The sequence below is a fragment of the Rattus rattus genome, chromosome 8, assembly GCF_011064425.1.
Source record: "Rattus rattus isolate New Zealand chromosome 8, Rrattus_CSIRO_v1, whole genome shotgun sequence".
Lineage (NCBI taxonomy): Eukaryota > Metazoa > Chordata > Mammalia > Rodentia > Muridae > Rattus > Rattus rattus.
The window spans coordinates 14,594,015-14,615,937 of record NC_046161.1 but is presented as its reverse complement, the minus strand read 5'-3'; the positions used below and the strand labels follow the sequence as shown (position 1 = coordinate 14,615,937).

The 21,923-nt window shown below is 36.8% G+C and overlaps 1 protein-coding gene across 1 annotated transcript in view; it reads left to right on the top strand.

Moving 5' to 3' along the window:
• Muc16 (mucin 16, cell surface associated) overlaps nt 1-21,923 on the top strand; it is a 169,043-nt gene that overhangs the window by 126,659 nt on the left and 20,461 nt on the right. The window contains 17 exon segments of the mRNA XM_032910221.1: nt 1,644-1,709; nt 2,768-2,889; nt 2,976-3,034; nt 3,156-3,328; nt 4,580-4,615; nt 7,739-7,804; nt 9,136-9,251; nt 9,349-9,407; nt 9,538-9,710; nt 12,156-12,191; nt 13,789-13,854; nt 15,632-15,750; nt 15,833-15,891; nt 16,023-16,195; nt 16,913-16,948; nt 19,334-19,464; nt 20,474-20,541. Coding sequence (XP_032766112.1) covers nt 1,644-1,709; nt 2,768-2,889; nt 2,976-3,034; nt 3,156-3,328; nt 4,580-4,615; nt 7,739-7,804; nt 9,136-9,251; nt 9,349-9,407; nt 9,538-9,710; nt 12,156-12,191; nt 13,789-13,854; nt 15,632-15,750; nt 15,833-15,891; nt 16,023-16,195; nt 16,913-16,948; nt 19,334-19,464; nt 20,474-20,541 — 1,558 coding nt within the window.

Genomic DNA, 21,923 nt, shown 5'->3' with positions numbered 1-21,923 from the left:
TTCTGCCTTTATATACTACTTGACATTTTTCCTTTACTGCTTCTAATATTCTTTCTTTGTATTGTGCATTTGATGTTTTGATTATTATTTGATAGAAGGAGTTTCCTTTCTGATCCAGTCTATTTGGAATTCTGTAGGCTTCTTGTATATTAATGGTTATCTCTTCAGGTTAGGGAAGTTTTCTTCTATAATTTTGTTGAAGATATTTACTGGCCCTTTAAGTTGGGAATCTTCGTTCTCTTCTTTACCCCTTATCCTCACATTTGGTCTTCTCATTGGGTCCAGCATTTCCTGGATGTTTTGGGTCAGGAGCTTTTTGCATTTTGCATTTTCTTCGACTGTTTTGTCAATGTTTTCTATGGTATCTTCTGCACCTGAGAGTCTCTCTTTTATCTCTTGTACTCTGTTGGTAATGCTTCTATGTCTCCAGGTATCCTTCCTATGTGATCTATATCCAAAGTTGTCTATCTTTATGATTTCTTTATGGTTTCTATTTCCAATTTTAGATCCAGGGTATCCAGGATTTGCTGTAGTGGAAGAACTGGGTACTGATAATGTCAAGTATCCTTGGTTTCTGTTACTTATGTTCTTATGTTTTCCTTTCTTTATCTGGTTATCTCTAGAGTTAGCTGTCTCTGGATGCAGCCTGTTCCTCCTATGATCCTGGTTGTGTCAGAATTCCTCAGAGTCTAGCTGTCTATGTGATCCTATGATTCTGGGATCCTGTGATCCTAAGATCCTGGTTGTGTCTGATCTCCTGGAATTTGAGCTTCTTCTGTGATCCTGTGATCCTAGGCATTTCAGAACACCTCTGATCCTGCATTTGTTAGAGCACCTAGGAGTACGGCTACCTCTGGTTGTTGTGGGAATGGGTGCAGTGCCTGTGTACAAGTTCTGCTAAGGGCACTGGTTCAGATTGGAAGGGACCTGTGCCCCTGACTGGAGAATGGTACTGCATCCTTGGATCCTGGGGGACTCAGTTATTCTGGGTGTTGGAGCAGGTGTTGGCATAGATGTTATGGCCTTTCTTGTGATCTTCTCTTCCTGGGAGTGTTAGATCAACTGGGAGCTGGGCTTCCTCTGTGTGCTGTTTTTTTCTCTCTCTTTTGTTTGTGCATCTACCTAGCCTTATGTACATATATCCATGCATTCATCACTTATGCATTTGTCTATACATCTACCATTCAATCATCAACTTATTTACTATCCTGCCCATCCACTAATATCTACCTACCTATTCACATACCCATATACTTACCTTAAAACTCAACTATCCATTTGTAAATTCATCCTACCATTCATCATGCTCATTTCATGTTTTACCCTTCTTTTCTTCTCTCCACTTCTTAAATTATGAGTTGATGCTTCATCTATCCATTCTTCTTTCTACTTATCTTTGTAGCAATATCATTAGTGTCTTCCAATTTATTTGTTCTCTATTATCAGCCTTTCTCCAGCCAACCACTTTCATTACCTGAGTTAACTTCACTCACGGGTTTTTTAGCACTACCATCAACCATTTTGATTTCAATTTCTTTTGTGTATTATCTACCTACAATGTTTTTTATCTACCTTGGACTACTGCTGCATTGGCATCTCTAACTACATGTGGATTTGTCCATCCCTGACATTTCTTTCTACAGATCCTGACACAGCCACTACTCTGCTCACTTCTTCATCAACATTTGTGCAAACAGAATCCACTACAGGTACTAACAGACCTATTTATATATTTATATGATCCCTTATCTCTTACCTCAACACCTAACACCCTGTCTATATGGAAGATCTACTTTCCAACAGAGGAATGGACATAAGTTTATGGAATATTACTGAAGAACTTAAATTGGTGCCATAGCCATTGGAAACTATCAACAGACAAAAATATTACAGTAGCAAATAACCCTATTAAAAATTCAGTCAGTGAGGCAAATGCTTGAGGCCTCATATGCAACCACAAAAATTTCAAGATAACTCAGGTGACCAGACCATTTACATACCTCTTACAGTGAGGTACATCTACAGCAATGGATGTGGGCATGGAACAACTCACATGAGTAAATAAGAATAAGGGAATTACCCTAGATGCCTTTTAGTGAAAACTGGTTTCAACATAATGTGAATCTCTCATTATGAGTAGGAGTGATCCAGATAACTAAAACATAATGTTTTGCTGGAAATGATCCCAACAATGGGGGGCTTATTGACCTAGCAAAGCATAATATATTGTGAGAATTGACCGAAATTTGGCTCTCACAGAGCATAAAGTTCATCTCCTAATACAGCCTTGCATTTCTAGTCAAGACTCCATAAATACTTGATGGTAGATCCAGATTGATGAATAATTAGCCCCAAAAAGTCGTAAGAAACCAGACTGAAAAGGGCTTTGAAAGACAAATCAATACACTCAACCCAGACTCTGAATCTACACAAAATCTGTGAATTGTAGAAGTGATGGCGTAGTCTCAGTCATATTTTCTTACCAGCACACTCCTCTGAAGTTCCGCATAGAAAATACCCTTTAGACAGTACATCTCATGTGTCTTGTAGGGTGATAGATAGCTTGGATAATTTAAAATATGATTATGATAAGGAAGTATACCCAAAGTATGTTAGGAATATTCAGATATGTGAATGGGTATGACATGAAGATGAAATATTAATGGTGTAACTTGGGGGAGTACATCGTTAGGTGATGAGACACAAGATGGGATTTCAGTGTGGTCCCACATAACTCCTTAATAATACATCTTCTTATGTCTTTTAGTTGTGGGGCACCATTTGAAGACTGTAACAGTCAGCTTAACTATTTCCAATCTTCCGTATTCAGCACATATGAACAATGACTCAGCTGTGTTCAACTCCACTGAGACTGTTCTGAAGCACCTGGTGAGACCCTCATTCCAGTGGCTTCTGTTTGGCAATCCCATTTACCCACTCTATCCAAATTTTATTTCCCTTATTTTCCTCCTCAGCTTGAACCCTTGCTCTGTAATGTCTCTTTCAACTCCAGTTGCAGACTGGATTCTCTGAGGTGAGTCCACTTCTGTCCATTTTCCAAAAATCTATTATTGTAACCCTATGCTTGTTCCTTCCCCATTCTGGTTCTTATTTACATTGCAACCTTTCTAAAGTCTATAATCCTCTCATTTTAGGCCTGAGAAAAATGGAACAGCTACTGCTGTGGAAGCTATCTGCACCTACTTTCATGATCCTGCAAACCCTGGGATTGACACCCAGGAACTGTACACAGAGCTGAGTCATTTTACATATGGAATCACCCAGCTAGGCAACTATACACTGGACAATGAAAGTCTACAGGTCAATGGTGAGTATGGTCTATGGCATATCCCCATGGTATCTTTTAATTTTCTATATCTAGCAATAGTTTTGATAGTAATGTCTAGACCAGTTGACTCAATGTTTTTAGTATCTTACTTCAAGAATTCAAGAAGACCAACCTAGTAACCTGGTTAGGAGGTAGAGATATAAGGCCATATTGTGTACAAAGTCATCAAATGTATGAATATAAATGCATTTGCTAAAGTTCCTTTCTATGTCTTGTTGAATATAGTAATATATCCCAGTGTCCATGAAACCCACCAAGTGCTTACTTACACTTGGTTTTTGCACCCTAAATAACCAGATATACAATCTTGTTTGCAGATATATCCAAACAATTGCCAGTTTGCTTGATGATTCTAGGTCCTGTCAATTGTCAAGACATTTTCACAATAATATGCCATGCACTGGGCAAGAAGATATTATGTATCTACATTATTCCAAAGTTTATAAAAGCAAAGCACAGAATTGAAAAAGGACTTACATGTTCTTATACTGAGTTTCCACTGCTCTAAATATTGGCATGATGCTCTTCATTTTTCTATATTAGTTAATTTATCTATTTATTTTATATTCCAATCACAGCTTCCCCTCTTTCCTCTCCTCCCACTCCCTCCCTCTTACCTCACCTTTGTCATTATACCTTTTCACTTTCATCTCAGAAAATTAAGGTCTCCCATGGATATCAACTCCATACTGCTTCTTATATCCAATCTATTTTACTTGCAATGATTTGTGTAAAATTTGCATCCTCTTTTTATTTTATATTAAGCTTTTGCATAAATCATACATTATGCCTAATGCAAAGAAAAAGTAAATTTTTCTGTACTAACTGCATTGGGGGAAAACATTTTCATTTTTTTACTTTTTTTCTATACTGTATACCTCAAATTAAAATGGAATACTACACATAATAAAGGCTCAATAAGTGCCTTCTGAAAGAATATGTAATGGAAGAAGAGAAGGGAAATTATGACATATATCGATATGTATTATTTTGGAAGTGAGTTATGAAAATTATGTTTTATAACTACCTGTCAGGAGCATGTTAAATATATGAGAAGAGATAGGTATAGTTGAAATACCAGAAAAGTCTTCTGGATGACTTAAGTCAGGTCTTATAACATGAACAAATGTTCAGTATATATAGAAGGATCGTGTGATACTATATAGATCAAAGTAGCCTCTATCCCTTCCATTGATTCCCCCTTCCTCTTACATGGCCTTTATTTTCTAGGCTATAGTGAAACTCATCCAGAAGAATCTTCTACAAGTATGTATCAATTTATCCCAACCTGAGTCCATACTTTTCTTCCCATTTCTAAAGGAAAATTGTCCCAAACACAAGTCAATCTTTTCATGGAGGTCAAAGTCTCAAGGGAAGCTACTAGTCTCTTCTTGAAACCGAAGCTCTCATGTTAGATTTCTGCAATTTCTCAACTCTTCTTCCTGGGATAACTATATTTGTAAAGGTGTACCCTACATAATTGTGGAGCTTAGTTTAGATGGGAACTGTGTAATTTGTGTTTCCTAAAACAAAGTGCCAATTTCAGAGGCTAAATTATCAAGCTGAAAATTTTAAAGACTATTTAAATGTTTTGACTAAAAATGCCTACTCTCTCTTATTTTTTTTCTAATTTGTATTAGTTTCTTGAAAGTCTTATACACTGAATTTGTGTTACCATTCCATCACTGGACATGTCTTTCCAGGCTAGTCATTGTTGTAGTTCACAGAGTGAACAATTGAATAAGATTGGTGATTCTTCTTCCACCAGCATGCATAACACTTTCCAGTCCTCTGAACACTGGCCAGAAGGGATAAATCTTTTGGCTGAGCACTAAATTTATTTCTCTATGTGCTATGACTCAAATGTGAGTCCTCTTAAGCAATACAGGTCTAATCAACAAGTTCTATAGAATAACCAAAAGGGTTGTTAATGTCCAGTAATATTTGGGAGCATATGAAACATCATTTGCCAACAATCACAAAAAGAATCATCTACTACTGGAGCTGGGCTTTGATTTGCCATCATGTTATGTCTATTGGGGTATTTTTCATCCCAATATATAATTACTCCTTTTAGATACTTTATATGTGTATATGAACATATTTTAGGAAGATTCTATAATATGAAAGTTCCATCTGGCTTTTTTGGAATACTCTTAATGTTAAATATTCCTCCCTTTATGTTCCCTCTACCTAGTTACACTAACTCCTCTTCCGTTTCATACTTCCTTTTCAAGTATTCCTTTTCAACCTTAAATATCATCATATTCTATCAAATAAAATATATAATCTAAAAATTCAAAGCTAACATTCACAAATAATAGAAAAATATGCTGTTCATCTATCTGGCTTCAAATTATTTCACTAAAAATTCTTTCCAGCTCTATCCATTTACCTCCACATTTCTTAATTATATAAATTTTATTTAAACTTTTATGTAATTTATTTTTATCTTATCTACTTCTCCTCCAATTTTGCTCAGATCCTCCCCAGTTTCCTACTCACCCAAATTCATGTTCCTCTCTCTTTCCTCTATTTTTTCTTTCCCTTGAAATAACCCTCAAAATGTAAATCAAAACAAACAATAAGACAAAAAATTCAAAACAAAAGAGAATTAAACAAATATCATATACCATAGTAAAAACAAATGAACAAAAAGAAATCTATTTTGTGTTGTCCAACTATTTTTAGGTATAAATGCTGCTCTGGCAGGAATCAGCATACACAGTGCACTCCACTGGAGAAAATTAATTTCCCCTTTCTAGCAGTTATCAGTTAAAGATAGTTTTTTGCTTAGAAGTGGAACTTTATGTCCACTTCCCCTTCTCAGTGCTATAATTTTTGTCTGGTTTGAACTTGTATAGTCCGGACAATTGAAGATGACTCCTAGGAAGTAATGTCTTCCAGATATAATAGGACTGATACACATAAACTCAGAGATTGTGATAATTGTATTATACTTACCAGATCAATAATATTGTAAAAATGTACCATATATTGTTATCTATCCATCAGCTGATAAGCATCAAAATGGTTTTAATTTTCTAGATATTGTGAATAGAGCAGCATGCTCCTCAAGAGTAGCATATAGTCTCCTTTAAATATGTTCCTAAGAATACACTGATTCTTACAATAGATCTATTTTCAGTATTTGTAGGAAAATCCACACTTATTTCTTCAGTGGTTTCACTACCACTAAAAGAGAATAATTGTTACTCTTGCATCATATCCAATGCCAGCTTTCATTATTTGTTTGTTTGTTTGTTTGTTTTTTTGTTTTGTTTTTTGGATCTTAGTCATTTATATTTTTCCCCCTGATAATTGGGGAAAATATATTTCTTCACCATTTATAGATAACTTTGTGAGAATTCTCTATTTAGAGTTGTGCCATAATTTTTAATGAACTTGATGATGGGTAAACAAGTGTGTGTGTGTGTGTGTGTGTGTGTGTGTGTGTGTGTGCATGATTCAATGGACAGATTATAGCATAGATATATGAATTGGTCGATGAAAGTATTGAACATATGGATAGTTATATAGATGAGAAAATAAGCACTGTATACATGGATACCTGAATGAGTGGATTGGTATGTGAACTCACAATACATAAAGATAAAAAATGAATGCTGTGCAGGCAAGCAGACATAAGAAATAGGTTTACATATACCTGAAAGTACAGAGGATAATAGGTTGTAGCTGATGTATAGATATATAGAGAGGTGTGTCACAAATGAAAGGACAGGAGGATGTACATATAAATGGATAAAGAAAAAAGAAATAGAGATGAAATGACAGATGGACAGTGATATGGTTTATAAATGAAAGGTTTATGAGTGAATGAATATAATAAAGAGACAGAGACAGAGGAAACAAAGGAAATACAAAAGAATGGACAGGACAATTGAAGGATGGGTAGATGGATGGATAAATACAATGAAAGATATATAATTTAATTTATTCTCTCCTTTCTTCTGTCTCTCCAATTATCTTTGATTTGATTCTTCTTGAACTCTGTTGACTTTCCTTTTATGTATCCTTTCTTGCATTCATCTATTTATTCTTTCAATGTTCTATCTTCTTAACCCAACTATGTTCTGTACTCATTCTTTATGGTGATCACTAATCTCAATATTTGCATTAATTCCATTAATTTACTTGCTCACACTTTCACCTTCACAATCACTCCAGTCTTGTTCTTAGTTCACTTATGAATGGTGTTTCTGCCTTTAACCAAAATTTTCACTCACTATGGACAGTCTTTGTTGTATGTAGAAAAGGGAAGTCTTTCTGAAAAAAAAATCCTCCCTGGACTGAATCTCTCAGAATGAGTATCAACAATCAAAGATAAGTGGAACATGAAATGTTCAGCAATGATAATCCTTTTCACAGCTCCTGAGCCAGCCACTACTCTGCAACCTTCTCCATCTACATCTTTGCATCCAGAACCTACCACAGGTATCTTGGGATCATACTGCCTGGTCACCTTTGATTAGAGCCCCTGTTTCACATTTCCACCATCTGACATTCAGATAGAGCTAGGAAACCAGGATGTGAAGATCCTAGTCTCAGGGCCATCTTCATATGCATAAAGATCAGACTAACAATTCAATCAGATACTTGCCTATATGTAACCAATAGGCTTGTGAAACTAATAGACCACTACAATACAATGTTTGTGGTGGTGGTAACAGATATATAATATAATGGAGAAAGGGAAAGGCTTTTTTAGGAAAATTCCTCCTAAACTGATTCTCTTGGGATGAATAGGAGTGATGCAAATAAATGAGACATGATGTATTTCTGGAAGTAAAGATTTTAATATGAGGGCTCAGTGACCAGTAACAATATAGTGAATGAAAAAATAGGGAGAAATTTTATTTAAATGAAACATAATGCTCAACTCCCGGTATAACCTTTATATGTCATGCTCAGCACTTAAAGGATCATAGTGGTAGATTCAGAATACATGAGTAAATGAGACTGAAAGTCAGTAGAAGAGTACCTGAATATTGATTTAGTTTATATTCTGTTGCTGTTATAAACCTAATCTAAAGCAACTTGTGAAAGTTGAATTTATTAGACATGTCACAGTCTGTACTTAAGGAAAACTAAGTGGGAACTCAGGGCTGAAACCTACAGAGAGATCCAAAAGCATATCATGGGAAAAGAATGCTTACTACCTTGCTGGCAGGTTCATATTGGTTGTGTTTATTGCATAATCCAAGCCTACATACCTAGGCATGGTGCTGCCTGTAGTTGATTTGGTCTTCTACATCAAATAGCAACCAAGGAAATGCACCATAGATATGCCCACTGGCCAATCTGATGGAAGAAATTCTTCAGTTCTTCTTCCCAAGTATGACTATTTGACAATCAATATTAGTCACAAGTACAAAATCTTTTAAGTTGTACTTGACACTGAAAGTACACATAGAACTATTGATAGTAATGAACCATAATCCATCCTATGAGAATTTTAATTCCAGAAGCCTCTCCTAGTGCTCCATATATAGAATATCTTTAGACAATAACTCTGCAGGAAAAATATTCTGGTCATAAGAAGATAAGACATAGACTGCAGTAGAAAAGAGAATTATTGTGAAGAAGATTCAGAAAAGGGTGTCAGTGTGGTATGAAGTTAAGAAATTGTGTAGGTTCTGACCTGATTGGACACTGTAAAATGTGGTGTGAGTAGAAGAGAAAAACAAGATGATAAAAAAAGGATTTTACTCTGGTATCATATAAATTCTCATTTCTTCCTACATCTATTCTTCCCATAATTATAGAGCATCATCTCAAGATCCTTACAATCAACTTTACTATATCCAATCTTCCGTATTCATCAAATATGAGCGATGGCTCAGCTATGTTCAGCTCAACTGAGAGCATTGTGCAGCAACTGGTGAGAACCTTGTCCCAGGAGCCTAGGGGATACAAATCTCATATTACCACTTTATCCAACACCTGTTATCCTTCCCCTCTTCCTTCCTTCTCCATAGCTTGGTCACTTGTTCCAAAATGGCTCCTTCAACTCAAGTTGCAGACTGGATTCCCTTAGGTGAGTTCATTTTCTGTCCATTTGCTAGGAATTTCCAGTGATTATTATTACCATTTTCATTCCTTTTACTCCCTTCTAGTTCTAATCTACATTATAACATTTCTAAAGTCTCTAGACCTTCTCTTCCTAGGTCTAAGAAGAATGGAACAGCCACTGGTGTGGATGTCATGTGTACCTACCACCGTGATCCTGCACATCCTGAGATGGATATCCAAGGGCTGTACTTAGAGATGAACAATCTAACTCATGGATTCACTCAGCTCGGCAACTACTCATTGGACAAGAATAGTCTATATATCAATGGTGAGTAAGCTCTGTGGTTTGGTACAAGATATCCTCAGGCATTCTTTTTTAATTTTTTTATTGAATATTTTACTTACATTTCAAATGTTATCCCCTTTCCCGACTTCCCCTTTGGAATTGTCTAATTTCTTCCCCATTCCCCCAGCCTCTATGCAAGTGTTCCCCCAACCCCCAACCACTCCCTCTCATCTCCCCACCCTGGCATTCCGCTAAATGGGGAAATTGACCCTTAACAGGGCCAAGTGCTTCTCCTCTCATTGATGCCCAATAAGGCCATCCTCGTCTACATACGTGGCTAGAGCCATGTGTAGTCTTTTGTTGGTAGTTTGGGAGCTCTGGGGGGGTCTCCTAGGTTGACTGGTGTTCTCCCTATGGGATTGAAAATTCCTTAAGCTCCTTCAGTCTTTTTTCTAACTCCACCACTGGGGGCCCGTTTTCAGTCCAATGGTTGGTCGAGAGCATCTGACTCTGTATTTCTCATGCTCTGGCAAAGCTTCTCAGAAAACAGCTATATTAGGTTCCCGTTAGCATGCACTTCTTGGCATCCAAAATATTGTTTGGGTTTGGTGACAGTATATGGGATGGATCACCAGTTGGGGCCATCTCTCAATGACCTTTCCCTCAGTCCATCACACTTAGGCTCTGTATTTCCTCCTGTGAATATTTTGTTCTCCCTTTTAAGGGGGACTGAAGCATCCATACTTTGGTATTCCAACTCCTTGAGCTTTATGCAGTCTGTGGATTGTATCTTGGGTATTCCAAGCTTTTGGGCTAATACCTACTTAACAGTGAGTGCATACCATGTGTGTTCTTTTGTGACTGGGTTACCTCACTCAGGATGTTGTTTTCTAGTTCCATCCATTTCCCTAAGAATTTCATGAAGTGATTGTTTTTAATAGTTGAATAGTACTACATTGTATAAATGTATGACGTTTTCTGCATCCATTCCTCTGTTGAAGGATATCTGGGTTCTTTCCAGCTTCTTGCTATTATAAATAAGACTGCTATGAACATAGTGGAGCATGTGTCCTAGTGATATTTTGGAGTATCCTTTGGGTATATAAACAGAAGTGGTAGAGCTAGATCCTCATGTAGTACTATGTCCAATTCTCTGAGGAACTTCCAGACTGATTTACAGAGTGGTTGCAATTATATTCATATACTTTCTTATACATGTAAATTTCCCTGAACTTTAGATTCAATAGTACAAATGTCCTCTTTATGCCTGATTACTCAACATTAAGTTATTTTCAACACAATGAATCTGCATTATTTTGGTCTGAACTATCTCTTAGTACAAAGAATATCTTAAAATATTTTCATACAAAGAAAATCTTATATGATTGAGGCTGAAAATGGAAGTTTGATTCCATGTCTTATATTCCACTGAGCTTAGGAAAGCTTGGTTTTGGGTTTTTTCTTCTTCTTGTTTTTGTTTTTGTGAACAACGAAGTTTCCTATAGTGTTTATGACCTTCCCAACATAGGTATTTGGGGGAGGTTTAAATACAGTACCTGAATTAAAACAAAGCTAAAATCATTCTGCAAGTTGTTGGTTATCCATAATGGTCATGTTATAACTGCACTAGTAAGCATACCTTACCTGTCCACTTGGTATAGGAATACACATGGTCTAATGCCAATAATTAATTGGTAAAATAATTAATTAGGTTTTTTCCCCTAGTAGCCTCCAGTGAATGGGTTTCCAGTTTAGTTTCAGATTTCTCTGTGTCCTCTAATCCAAAGTGTTTGGTTTCTTATCTTTTTTATTATTATTATTATCATTATAACAATAAGAACTAAAGACACAGAAATGTGAGTTTCCAACAAGTTTATTTCTAATTTGAGATTTGATGATTTGAGTTTTCATTTGGTCACTATGCTTTGGAAATCACAAGATAAATATAGGGTTTTATCCCTCATAAAGTACATGATTTATATGCTTGATTATATTGTCTACTCGATAGCACCAAACATGTAAGCCAAACATTAAGCTTGGCACTGAGGAAAATAAGTTAAATAGGCATTTTGTTCCAGTGTAAACTATAGTGAGGTCCATACTTGTTTTAGCATTTTATTATTCAAATGGAAATGGACTAACAACATAGAGAAAGTACTCAATAAATATCAATTAGATGAGTAGATAGAGGAAGAGTAGAAGGGAAGATGATAGGGTAAGTGAATATGCAAAATGGAGAGTGAGGTATAACAATATATCTCAGAAGTTCATCTTTTTAAGAAGGGGCTATAGAGGTGGTAAGAATATATTGGATCTGACTGAAATGGCAATAAATTCTTCACAATGACATTTATGTCAGATCATAGAACAGGATTAGATGCTGAATAATATGAATAAACAAGCATCCAAATTTGTCCCACATGTACCAAGGCAAGGTGTGTGACACCGTGCTGCTCCCTCCTCTTATGAGTGCCTTTTGTGTTATAGGTCATAATGACCACAGTACAGAAGAACTTTATACAGGTATGTATCAATTTGTCCTATGTAGGTGCTAGTCTATACATTTCTCTTCATTTCTAAAAAACTTAACCTAAGTATAAGCCAATTTCTTGAGAGGAGCAAGAAATAATAGTGGAATATGTGCTTTCCTTGGCCTCTTCTTGGAATTTCGGGCCATGTGTTAAGATTCCTGATTTTTCTTCACTCTTACTGGTTGAAGAAAGATGTTTATAGAAGCTTTGTCTATAGCATTATGGGGCTGAGTTCAGGTAAAAACAGTAGTTTATGTCTACTAATACAGATAATTGTCCCCTAGTAGAAGTTTCATTATCAAGTTGAAAATTCTGCTGGCTACTTAAGTGGTTTTGGTAAAAAAAAAAAAATTACATTCTCTTTTTCAGTTGTCCATTTCTCTATCTTTATTATTATTATTATTATTATTATTATTATTATTATTATTATTATTATTATTATTGTTATTATTATTATCTACTCATTCATCCTCAAATGCTATATTTCCATCTATCTATCCATCTATCCACAAAACTACTTGTCCATCCTCCTATCCATTTTGTTCACGTTCATGTATTACTTTGATTCCTTCTGTTTTTCCTTCTATTGTTTATCTCTTTTAATCCATTTTCACTTCCTGCATCCATCTACCAATATTTATATCCATTTGCCTATTTATCTTTTATTAACTGATTCTTTGTTTTCTTTCTCTATCTACCAACACATGGATATATCTACCTGATTAGCTATCCAGCTGGAAAAATAACCACCCATCTATACACTGTCACTTTGTCCATCTATCTACAAATCTGTTTTCTATCTGTATGTGTATTTGAAATTATTTCTTTCTGTCTTTTCTTCATCTCTATATCTGTCCACCCATCCAGCCATTTACCTATCGATCATCTTATCCTCTCATCTATGTACCTACTCATATATTATATATATATATGTATATATATATATCCCCTAACGCATATGCCTAACCATTTATCTATAAATCTGTCAGTCTATCTATCCATCAACCTACATACAATGTCCAGATGTCCAGTTATCTTCTTAGTATTTGTGCCCTTCAACCTTCCTTATTCTCTATAACCATTCATCCACTCACACACCCATCCATCCATCCATCTATCCATATATCCACCCACCTGTCTTCTCCATTCATCCATCACACACACACACACACACACACACACACACACATACACACATCATATGTGTGTACCCATATTCCCATCTATCATCATGTTCATATATTTACCTATTCTTTGGATTTTATCTCCCTTTCATCACTCTTTATTTTTATTCATGAATTTGTTTGGATTATCCATTTGTCTATCATCCTTCTACTCATTCATTTATCTCTTCTACATTTTTTCACTTGCAGTTTACCTGGTGCATTTGCTTATCCTCTACTACTGTCCATTGTCACTATCTTGGATGAATTTTATTCACAGACTTGTTCCCCATTAGTTCAGTCAATCACTCTTCCTTTATTCTTATGTATTATCCACCCAGAAATGATTTTCATGACTGGAGCACTGTTGGAAGGTTTTTCAATTATGTGAGGTCTCTATCCATCTTAATGATAATCTTTCCTCAGCTGCAGAGTCACCTACCACCATCCTGCCTTCTCCATCAACATTTGTGCAGGGAGAACCCACAATGCGTATGTTAGAGCTCTTTTTTTCATATGCTAGATGAGATTTTTATTCCACATCTTCACTATTTATTTTCCAGAAGACAGCAAAAAGCTAGGATATGAAAATCCTAGGGTCAAGTCCATTATTATAATAACAAAAGTAAATCTGGCAATTCAATCAGAGGACTCCCTTGGTGCAACCACCAGACTCTGAGCTAACAGTTACAATACAGTGAGGAATTTTAGTGGGAGAAGAGTCGCATAGCAAAATATAAAGAGGGAATGCCTTTTTGGAGAAAGTTCCACTTGAACTGAGTCTATCAAAGTGAGTAGGAGTGAACCAGGTAAATAAGTCATGAAGTTTTTGCTTGGAGTACTCTATCATTGAAGGCTCAATGGCCTACAGTGACAAAATGTGTTGATAGAATCAAGAAATGGAAACAAGAAAGCTGAGCTCCCACTGTAGCTGTCTCATTCAGGACTCAGAGGGACATGCTGGTGGTTGTGGAATGGATAAGTAACTAATGATTAAAAAGATCATTAGAAAATAAATTAAAAAGAAGTTTGAATGAAAAAAAAAAAGAAGATTCATCTTAGGACTAGAGAGATTGCTCAGTGGTTAAAGTGCATCCAATACAAACATAATGAAGAGAGTTAACATCCCAACATGGTAGTCTGTCTGTAATCCCAGAATTTGGAAAGACAAGAAAGAGGACCTTGTCAAAGCTGACAAGCTAGTTTTGTCAATAGTGTAAACTCTAGTTTCAATAAGATACCCTGCCGCAATATATAAAGTTGAGAGAAATCAAGAAAGATATTTGGTGTCAATCCCTGACCCCCATATCTGCACATATGCATATACATATATATGCATATACATATATACATTTGAATGTTTAAAACAAAACCACAGATGTAGATCGCTCCTGAGAGACACAGCCAGAATACAGCAAATACAGAGGTGAATGCCAGCAGCAAACCACTGAACTGAGAACGGGACCCCCGTTGAAGGAATCAGAGAAAGAACTGGAAGAGCTTGAAGGGGCTTGAGACCCCATATGTACAACAATGCCAAGCAACCAGAGCTTCCAGGGACTAAGCCACTACCTAAAGACTATACATGGACTGACCCTGGACTCTGACCTCGCAGGTAGCAATGAATATCCTAGTAAGAGCACCAATGGAAGGGAAGCCCTGGGTCCTGCTAAAGACTGGAACCCCCCAGTGAACTAGATTGTTGGGGGAGGGCGGCAATGGGGGGAGGATGGGGAGGGGAACACCCATAAAGAAGGGGACGAGGGATTAGGGGGATGTTTGCCCGGAAACCGGGGAAGGGAATAACACTCGAAATGTAAATAAGAAATACTCAAGTTAATAAAAAAAAAAAAAAGAAACAATAAAAAAACTACAAAAAAAAAAAAACCAATTTGATATTGCAAGTTCAAAACAGTCATGACTAATCTGAGAGTCCAAGCAGTCTTAGTAAGATTTCTATTCTATAAAAGTTTTTCTACTTGTATGCATAAATAACATCCTTTAGACAAAACATCCAATAAGTATCTTGAGGTGTTAACATGGGAAAGAGAAGATAATTCTTAGATGCAATGGTGAAACAGAGAGAACACATGTGAAGAACATTCAGAAAAGATACTTGGTGTGACATGGAGATGAGGAACTGTTAGGTTCTTCCCTGGATGAGTACATTGTAAATGATCATGCTATGGGAAGGAAGGTGACTTGATGGCTACAGGAGTACAGAATAATCCCAGGCAAACTATATGCTGTGGTTATTTTCTTCCCATAGCCATGGGATATTTGAAGACCTTCACACTCAATTTCACCATCTCCAACCTCCCATACTCAGCAGACATGAGTACTGGCTCAGCTACATTCAATTCCACTGAGAGGATCCTGCAGTATCTGGTAAGAGCTCATATTGATAACTCCCAGTTTGATAAGACCTATTCCCTCTTCTACTACCTCTTCCCTTCCATTTTCTTCTCAGGTTAGACCCTTGGTCCAGAATGAATCCCTCTATTCACATTGCAGACTGACTTCCCTCAGGTAATTTGAGTTTTTGTCCATTTCCCAGTAATGATCATCCTTTATTGTGACTCTTTTGGTTGATCTTCCTTCTTTGGAAGATTTATCTGTTAGGATCTCTCCATAATGTCTATATATCCCTTTCTCTTCAGGCCTAAGAAGAATGGAACAGCCACTGGGGTGAATGCTATCTGTTCCTACCACCATAGCCCTGAACATCCTGAGCTTGACACTCAGGAGTTGTTTACAAAGCTGACTCAGCTCACCCAAGGAGTCACCCAGCTTGGCAGCTACATGTTGGACCAGCATAGTCTCTATGTCAATGGTTAGTGTGGTCTGTGATTTGCTGTGGAGTATCTCTAAGCATCCTTTAATTTTCTTCTATACCTGCCAAAGTCACTGGTGGTGTCTGTCTGATCTTATTGTATCCAGATCCTTAGTATTTTTCCAAAGAAATGAAAGGCACATACAAATAATTAAGTAGGAATTAGGTAGCAGGAGCTTTAATTCAAAAGCAAAGCAAAATATTCATACCAGATAAACTGCAAAAAAGTGGTAAACTGAAGTTAGATTTGTTTAAAAACCTTGAGTCACTGTCTCAAGGCTCCTTTCTGCAGGTCCTTGATAAAGATGAATTGTTTGCTAGGTGTGAGTGGCAACTGGCTTCCTGTTTTGACTTATATGTAGGTCGTATAAACCTTTGCTCACTGTGGTTGTACTTTCTAATGGTGCATTTTATTTTAATCATATCCATGTACATTCATGTATAGGCATAAGGTGGTAAATAGAGTATTGTCTCTAAAAGTACACTCATGCATCTAAAACCAGTTTGGGCTGGATTGGTACACCACCTCTAGATATGTTTGTCCACAAATGGTAATTAACAGGTGGGAGCTAATAAACTAGTAAGAAACTGTGATGGTAGAGTAACTTATTGCTTCATCTGGAAAGGAACTTGTTTGTAACTTAATACCTATATGGTCCCAGGTTGTTAAGCTATTCTCACAATACCTCACCAATACCTCTTCTCCATATCTTCCAGGTTACACTCACCAGACTGCAGAAATTACCCCTAGTGGTGAGTAACCCAATACCAAACCTCCCTCCACTACATTCAGGGGAAAATACAACATTCTCTGCCTGTATTACCAAATATTTAGAAGAGAAGGAACTAGAAACTTAAGCTAGGGTATTGCTGTAATAAAAACAAGCTGTGAATCACATGCACATTATAGGAAGGATGAGAGAAATCACCAATAAATGCCAATTGTGTAGATAGAGATTATTTTATGCACTTTTAGTTCTTAATATTTGGAAAGATGAGACAGGAAGATTACTTGAACCAATGGGTTTGAGGTTATCTTGAAAAACAGCAACATGTGCTATTACAATATGTTGTTTCCATGGGTGGATAGAAAGTAAGTGTGTAATTCAAATGCTTTATATAAGAATGGCAGACCTCTTCCTTAAGGACTAAGAAAACCATCATCAACAGTGATTGGATGTCCTGAACCTGCATTGCAATGAATATTTCATGACCATATTTTACTTCCTTATCTCTATAAAACAAAGTTATCCCATATGTTTGTTGTAAAATAACGACCTCTATTTTATGGACTAAAAGCCACCCTTGACAGTTATTGGTTTTCCTGAACCTCCATTTGCAATGAATATTTCATGACCTTATTCTATTCCTTCTCTCTTTAAAACAACTTTAGCTTAAGTGCTGATTGTAGAATAATACCCCTCCCTAAACTAATGTCATGGATTTTAAAGTTGATTGTTCTTTTGCTTTTACCCTTCTCTCTTGTTGAGATATAAGTGAAAAATAAAACTGCATGGAGCTAAAATTATCACAGTGGTTGTTTAGTATATGCACAGCTTGTGAAATGACTTACCACAATCAAGTGGGTTAGCACACACATTCCTGACAATAGTCAATAAAAGGGAGAGACAGAGACAGGAATGACAGGAAGAACCTTTAAATTCCCACTCTCACATCCGAGCCGAGTAACTAATATTTATACTCCCAGTATTCAAGAGCCTGAAGCAGGAAGATTGTCATTAGTATAAAAACAGCTTGGGCTATATAGTGTATTCCAGGAAAACCTAGAAGATAGTGTGAAACTTTGTCTCAATAGAACCAAACCAAACATCTGCTATCAAAATGTTTAAGCATATATTGATAAGAAAGAGGAAAGAGAAAATGGGAAAGAGGAGGGAGATAAGAAAGTAAGAATTAATATGATTATACCTATTTATGCATGTATGGAAATGCCTGACTGAAACCATTTTCTTTGTACAGTTTACATATGCTAAAAATCAATTATACATACATACTAACTATAGTTAGTCCCTATAAAACAAATAATCCTCAGAACTATCTATCTCCCTGGTTATCATTTCTTTATAGTAAAAATAATAGTCTTGTAAAGTCATTTCCCCTTTCTGAAGTTTACAATTAGATGCCATTATCTGCAGTCACCCTCAGTGTAGAAATGTCAGAGTTTCTTGTGCACATATAGCTGAAACTGTAGCCTAGTATTAACCTTTCCCCATCTTCTTCCATGCCCAAACCTCTAGTCATCCCTTGTATATTCTCAACTTCTACTAAATCACATCTAATATACAACTATTTGTGAGAAATGTCCTTACATTGGCACAAATGAGAAATCATTCTGATTCGGTGTCATTGTCCATTCAACAATTGATGAACACTTTAATGGAGAAACCTCTAATCTTGCAGTCCCCCACGTGCACACATACACAGACACTTATATTTGTTGTCTTTGTTTCATTTTTCCCTAATCAGAATTGTTTTTGAAGTTATATGTAAGCATTTTACAAAATAATTATTTCACTTATAAATGAGATCATATGGTATGTGTATTTCTCTCTAATTTATTTCACATGATATAATATCCTCCAAGTTGATTCATGATAAACTTTAATTCAAGATCCAAGGTCTGAGACTCATGCTTTTTAGCAAAACTATCATAGACTCTTCCACATGGAGTTCCTTTATGTTAATAGATCTTACTTGGGCAGCAGTGTGTGGTAGGAGCTCAAAGGAATAGTGTAGCAAGAAGGGATACCTCATAGAGAATCTGATATGGTAGAATTGTACTTAGTACTGTGACAAGACCTTGAATAAGATAGGTGTGTATACTTTCATCAAGATCCATTGTGTTGGGCTCCTGGAGCATAAATTGGAGTCTTCTTGGCAAAGAATGTAGAAGGGCATTCCACGAAATAGAACCTAGATAAGCAAATGAAAAATGCCTGAGTAATATGAACCTTTGTAAAAGTTTTCCCTACTTTGTGTAATGTTGTATTTGTGAACTCTCTCAATTCCTAGCATGCATGCCTACTTTAGGTTCATTCTCATATCAGGCAGAAGTTTTCTAGCCAACTCTAGTCCTGTACAAAAAACTAAGGATCTTTTCTTCCTCTGTTAATATAGGCTATGTACCGCTGAATGTAACCATACAGGGCAAGTACCAGATAAACTTCTGCATCATTAACTGGAAGCTTAACAACACAGATCCAACATCTTCAGAATATATCATGCTAGAGAGGGACATCGAAGATAAGGTGAAATCACTTTCTAATCTCCCATCTTTTCCTTCCCTGAGTACCCCTATTATTAATCCATCTGACTACCAAGTAATCATTTCAACTTTTTGACTTTGCTGATGTGTTCTCCACTTCTCTCATGTTTTCAGTGGTGCAGTGTAGGTGCACTGTTTACCAGGCACACAAACTGAGGCTCACATAGGAGCACCAGTAGTGCTGCTGAGATAGCACAGAGGGTAAAATGCTTGATAGGCAAATCTACTCTTTTAAGTTGGATCCCTAGCACACATCTAAGAATGGGAGTAAAGAAGACCATAAAGTTGTACTCTGACCTCCAGAGGTACACCACAGTATGACTAAACCCCCATCATACTCACAAAATAATAACATTTTTTTTATAAAAACAAAGATTTTAAAGGGATCATATGTTAACTTTCTGTGTTGTGAAAAATGCCTGAAATAAACAGCTTACCAAAGGAAGATTTAGTTTCAACTGATTGATGAAGAGATATCTGTCTGGGCTCAGATATTTTTATTACTTTGGGTCTCAAGTGAGGCATGGAACACGAGGCACAAGATATGACAATGGCTGGAGTGTGTGTAAGGCAGGGCTACTCTTGTGTGAAGAATCTGGGACAGGATCCTATCTTTCAACAGCACACTCCCAGTGACTTATTTCCTTCAACCAGACACCTTCCTTTAGTTTCTACTACTTCCTAATATTTCATTTAACTATAACTCCCTCAGTGGATCAGTCAATAAAAGGTCCAGTCTTTACTATCTAATCCCTTCCTATAGCCTGCACATTGCTGCAGTAGAGATTAGGCCTTCAACACATGCGTCTCCACCAAAGGACCTTTAAGATGCAATTCATACCAGCTATGTGTTATCTGGAGAGAGACAGTAAGTTGAGGGAGAGTAAGCATTTGAACTATGTCCCCAGACTCATACATATCCCATTTTTCATGGTGATCTCTTAACCCCATGGTACTTCTCTCTTACAAATCCTCTTTACCCTTTCTTCTAGGTCACCACACTCTATACAAGTAGCCAGCTAAAAGAAGTTTTCCTGTCTTGCCTGGTCACAAACATGACGTAAGTTCTAAAGGTTGGAAACTGACTCCTTAAATTTAACAATAATACAATAGATTTGGTGCAGAATTCAAAGTAAACATGATAACTATATTCCAGACCAGCCTCTGAATTGAATATTGTCACACATGATCATTTCTCTCATAGGTCTCTAGGAGTTAGGGACAGGGTAACTTAACAGAATCTGAGCCTCAGATAAATAAATTTTCTAAGGACTACCAACACGAGATTTAAATCCTTGTCTTAGGGAAGGTACTTGAGAAGTGGGTCATCAAACAAGATATGCAATGCTTCTAAAGCTCAGTATCTTTGGTATTCTTTTATTTGTAGATGTGTGATATATGTGTCTGGTGTATTCACAAGTGTGCAGATGCAGAAGCATGGGCAAATGCCTGCAAAGGATATCAGATATTATGCTATATCACTCTCCACCTTCTACCCTTAAGACAGGGCATCTCATAGAACCTGGAGTCAGGCTTGCTGCCAGGAAGACTCAGAAATCTTCCTGTATGGCCTGCAAATGCTGGGGTTATCAGACTGTGCACAGCATACTCAGACTTTTTATGTGGTCTGAACTTAGGTTCTCATGCTTATGTCACAAGTTTTGTTATTCAGTGAGTCATCTTTACAATCTCACCTCTGAAATTTAACATAAGAATAATTACAAAAACACATTCCATCTGAGTGATGAAAGTCACTCTTTAAGGATCCTTATACATAAAGTTTTTGCTTTTTGTTTTTGTTTTTTTTGGGGGTTTTTTTTTTTTTTTTGTTTATAATTTGTTAAGTACAAAAAACTTAGTGTCTATTTAGCCCAGTTCTTTTGCCTTTTTTCTAGTTTGGCAATGCAAGCCACAGACTTAGGACCCAGGATGTTGCCTCCTCAGTAGTGGCAGATCTCATCATATCTGTCATTATAATTGGTCTAATAGCTTCCACCAGCTTAGATAGTGCACCCCTGTCTTTCGAGTTAACTTGTGTGATGGCAACAGTGGTTCATGTCTTCCTGTGAACCAGGTGTCCCAGCCTGGCCTTTCCCTTTATGAAGCAGTAGGGCACCTCCAGCTTTCAACACAGGGCAAACAGGAAACCCACCAGATTAACGGGGTCAGCCTCATGGGCAATCACCACCAGCTGAGCCTTTTTGTTCTCCACCAAGGTGGTGACTGTATTGACCTCTGCTCAGAGGACAGGTGGTCTCTCAGTTGAGACGTCCCCTTTGCCAGCAGCTTTCTTCTCAGCATGGGCCAGGAGCCTTTGCTCCTTCTCTTGCTTTGTCCCTGCCTGTAATTGTGGGCAAGCTTAAGCAGCTGAGTAGCTGTGTGCCTGTCCAGGGCCTGGGTGAACTGGTTAATGGCAGGGGTTATATTGAGCTGCTTATAGAG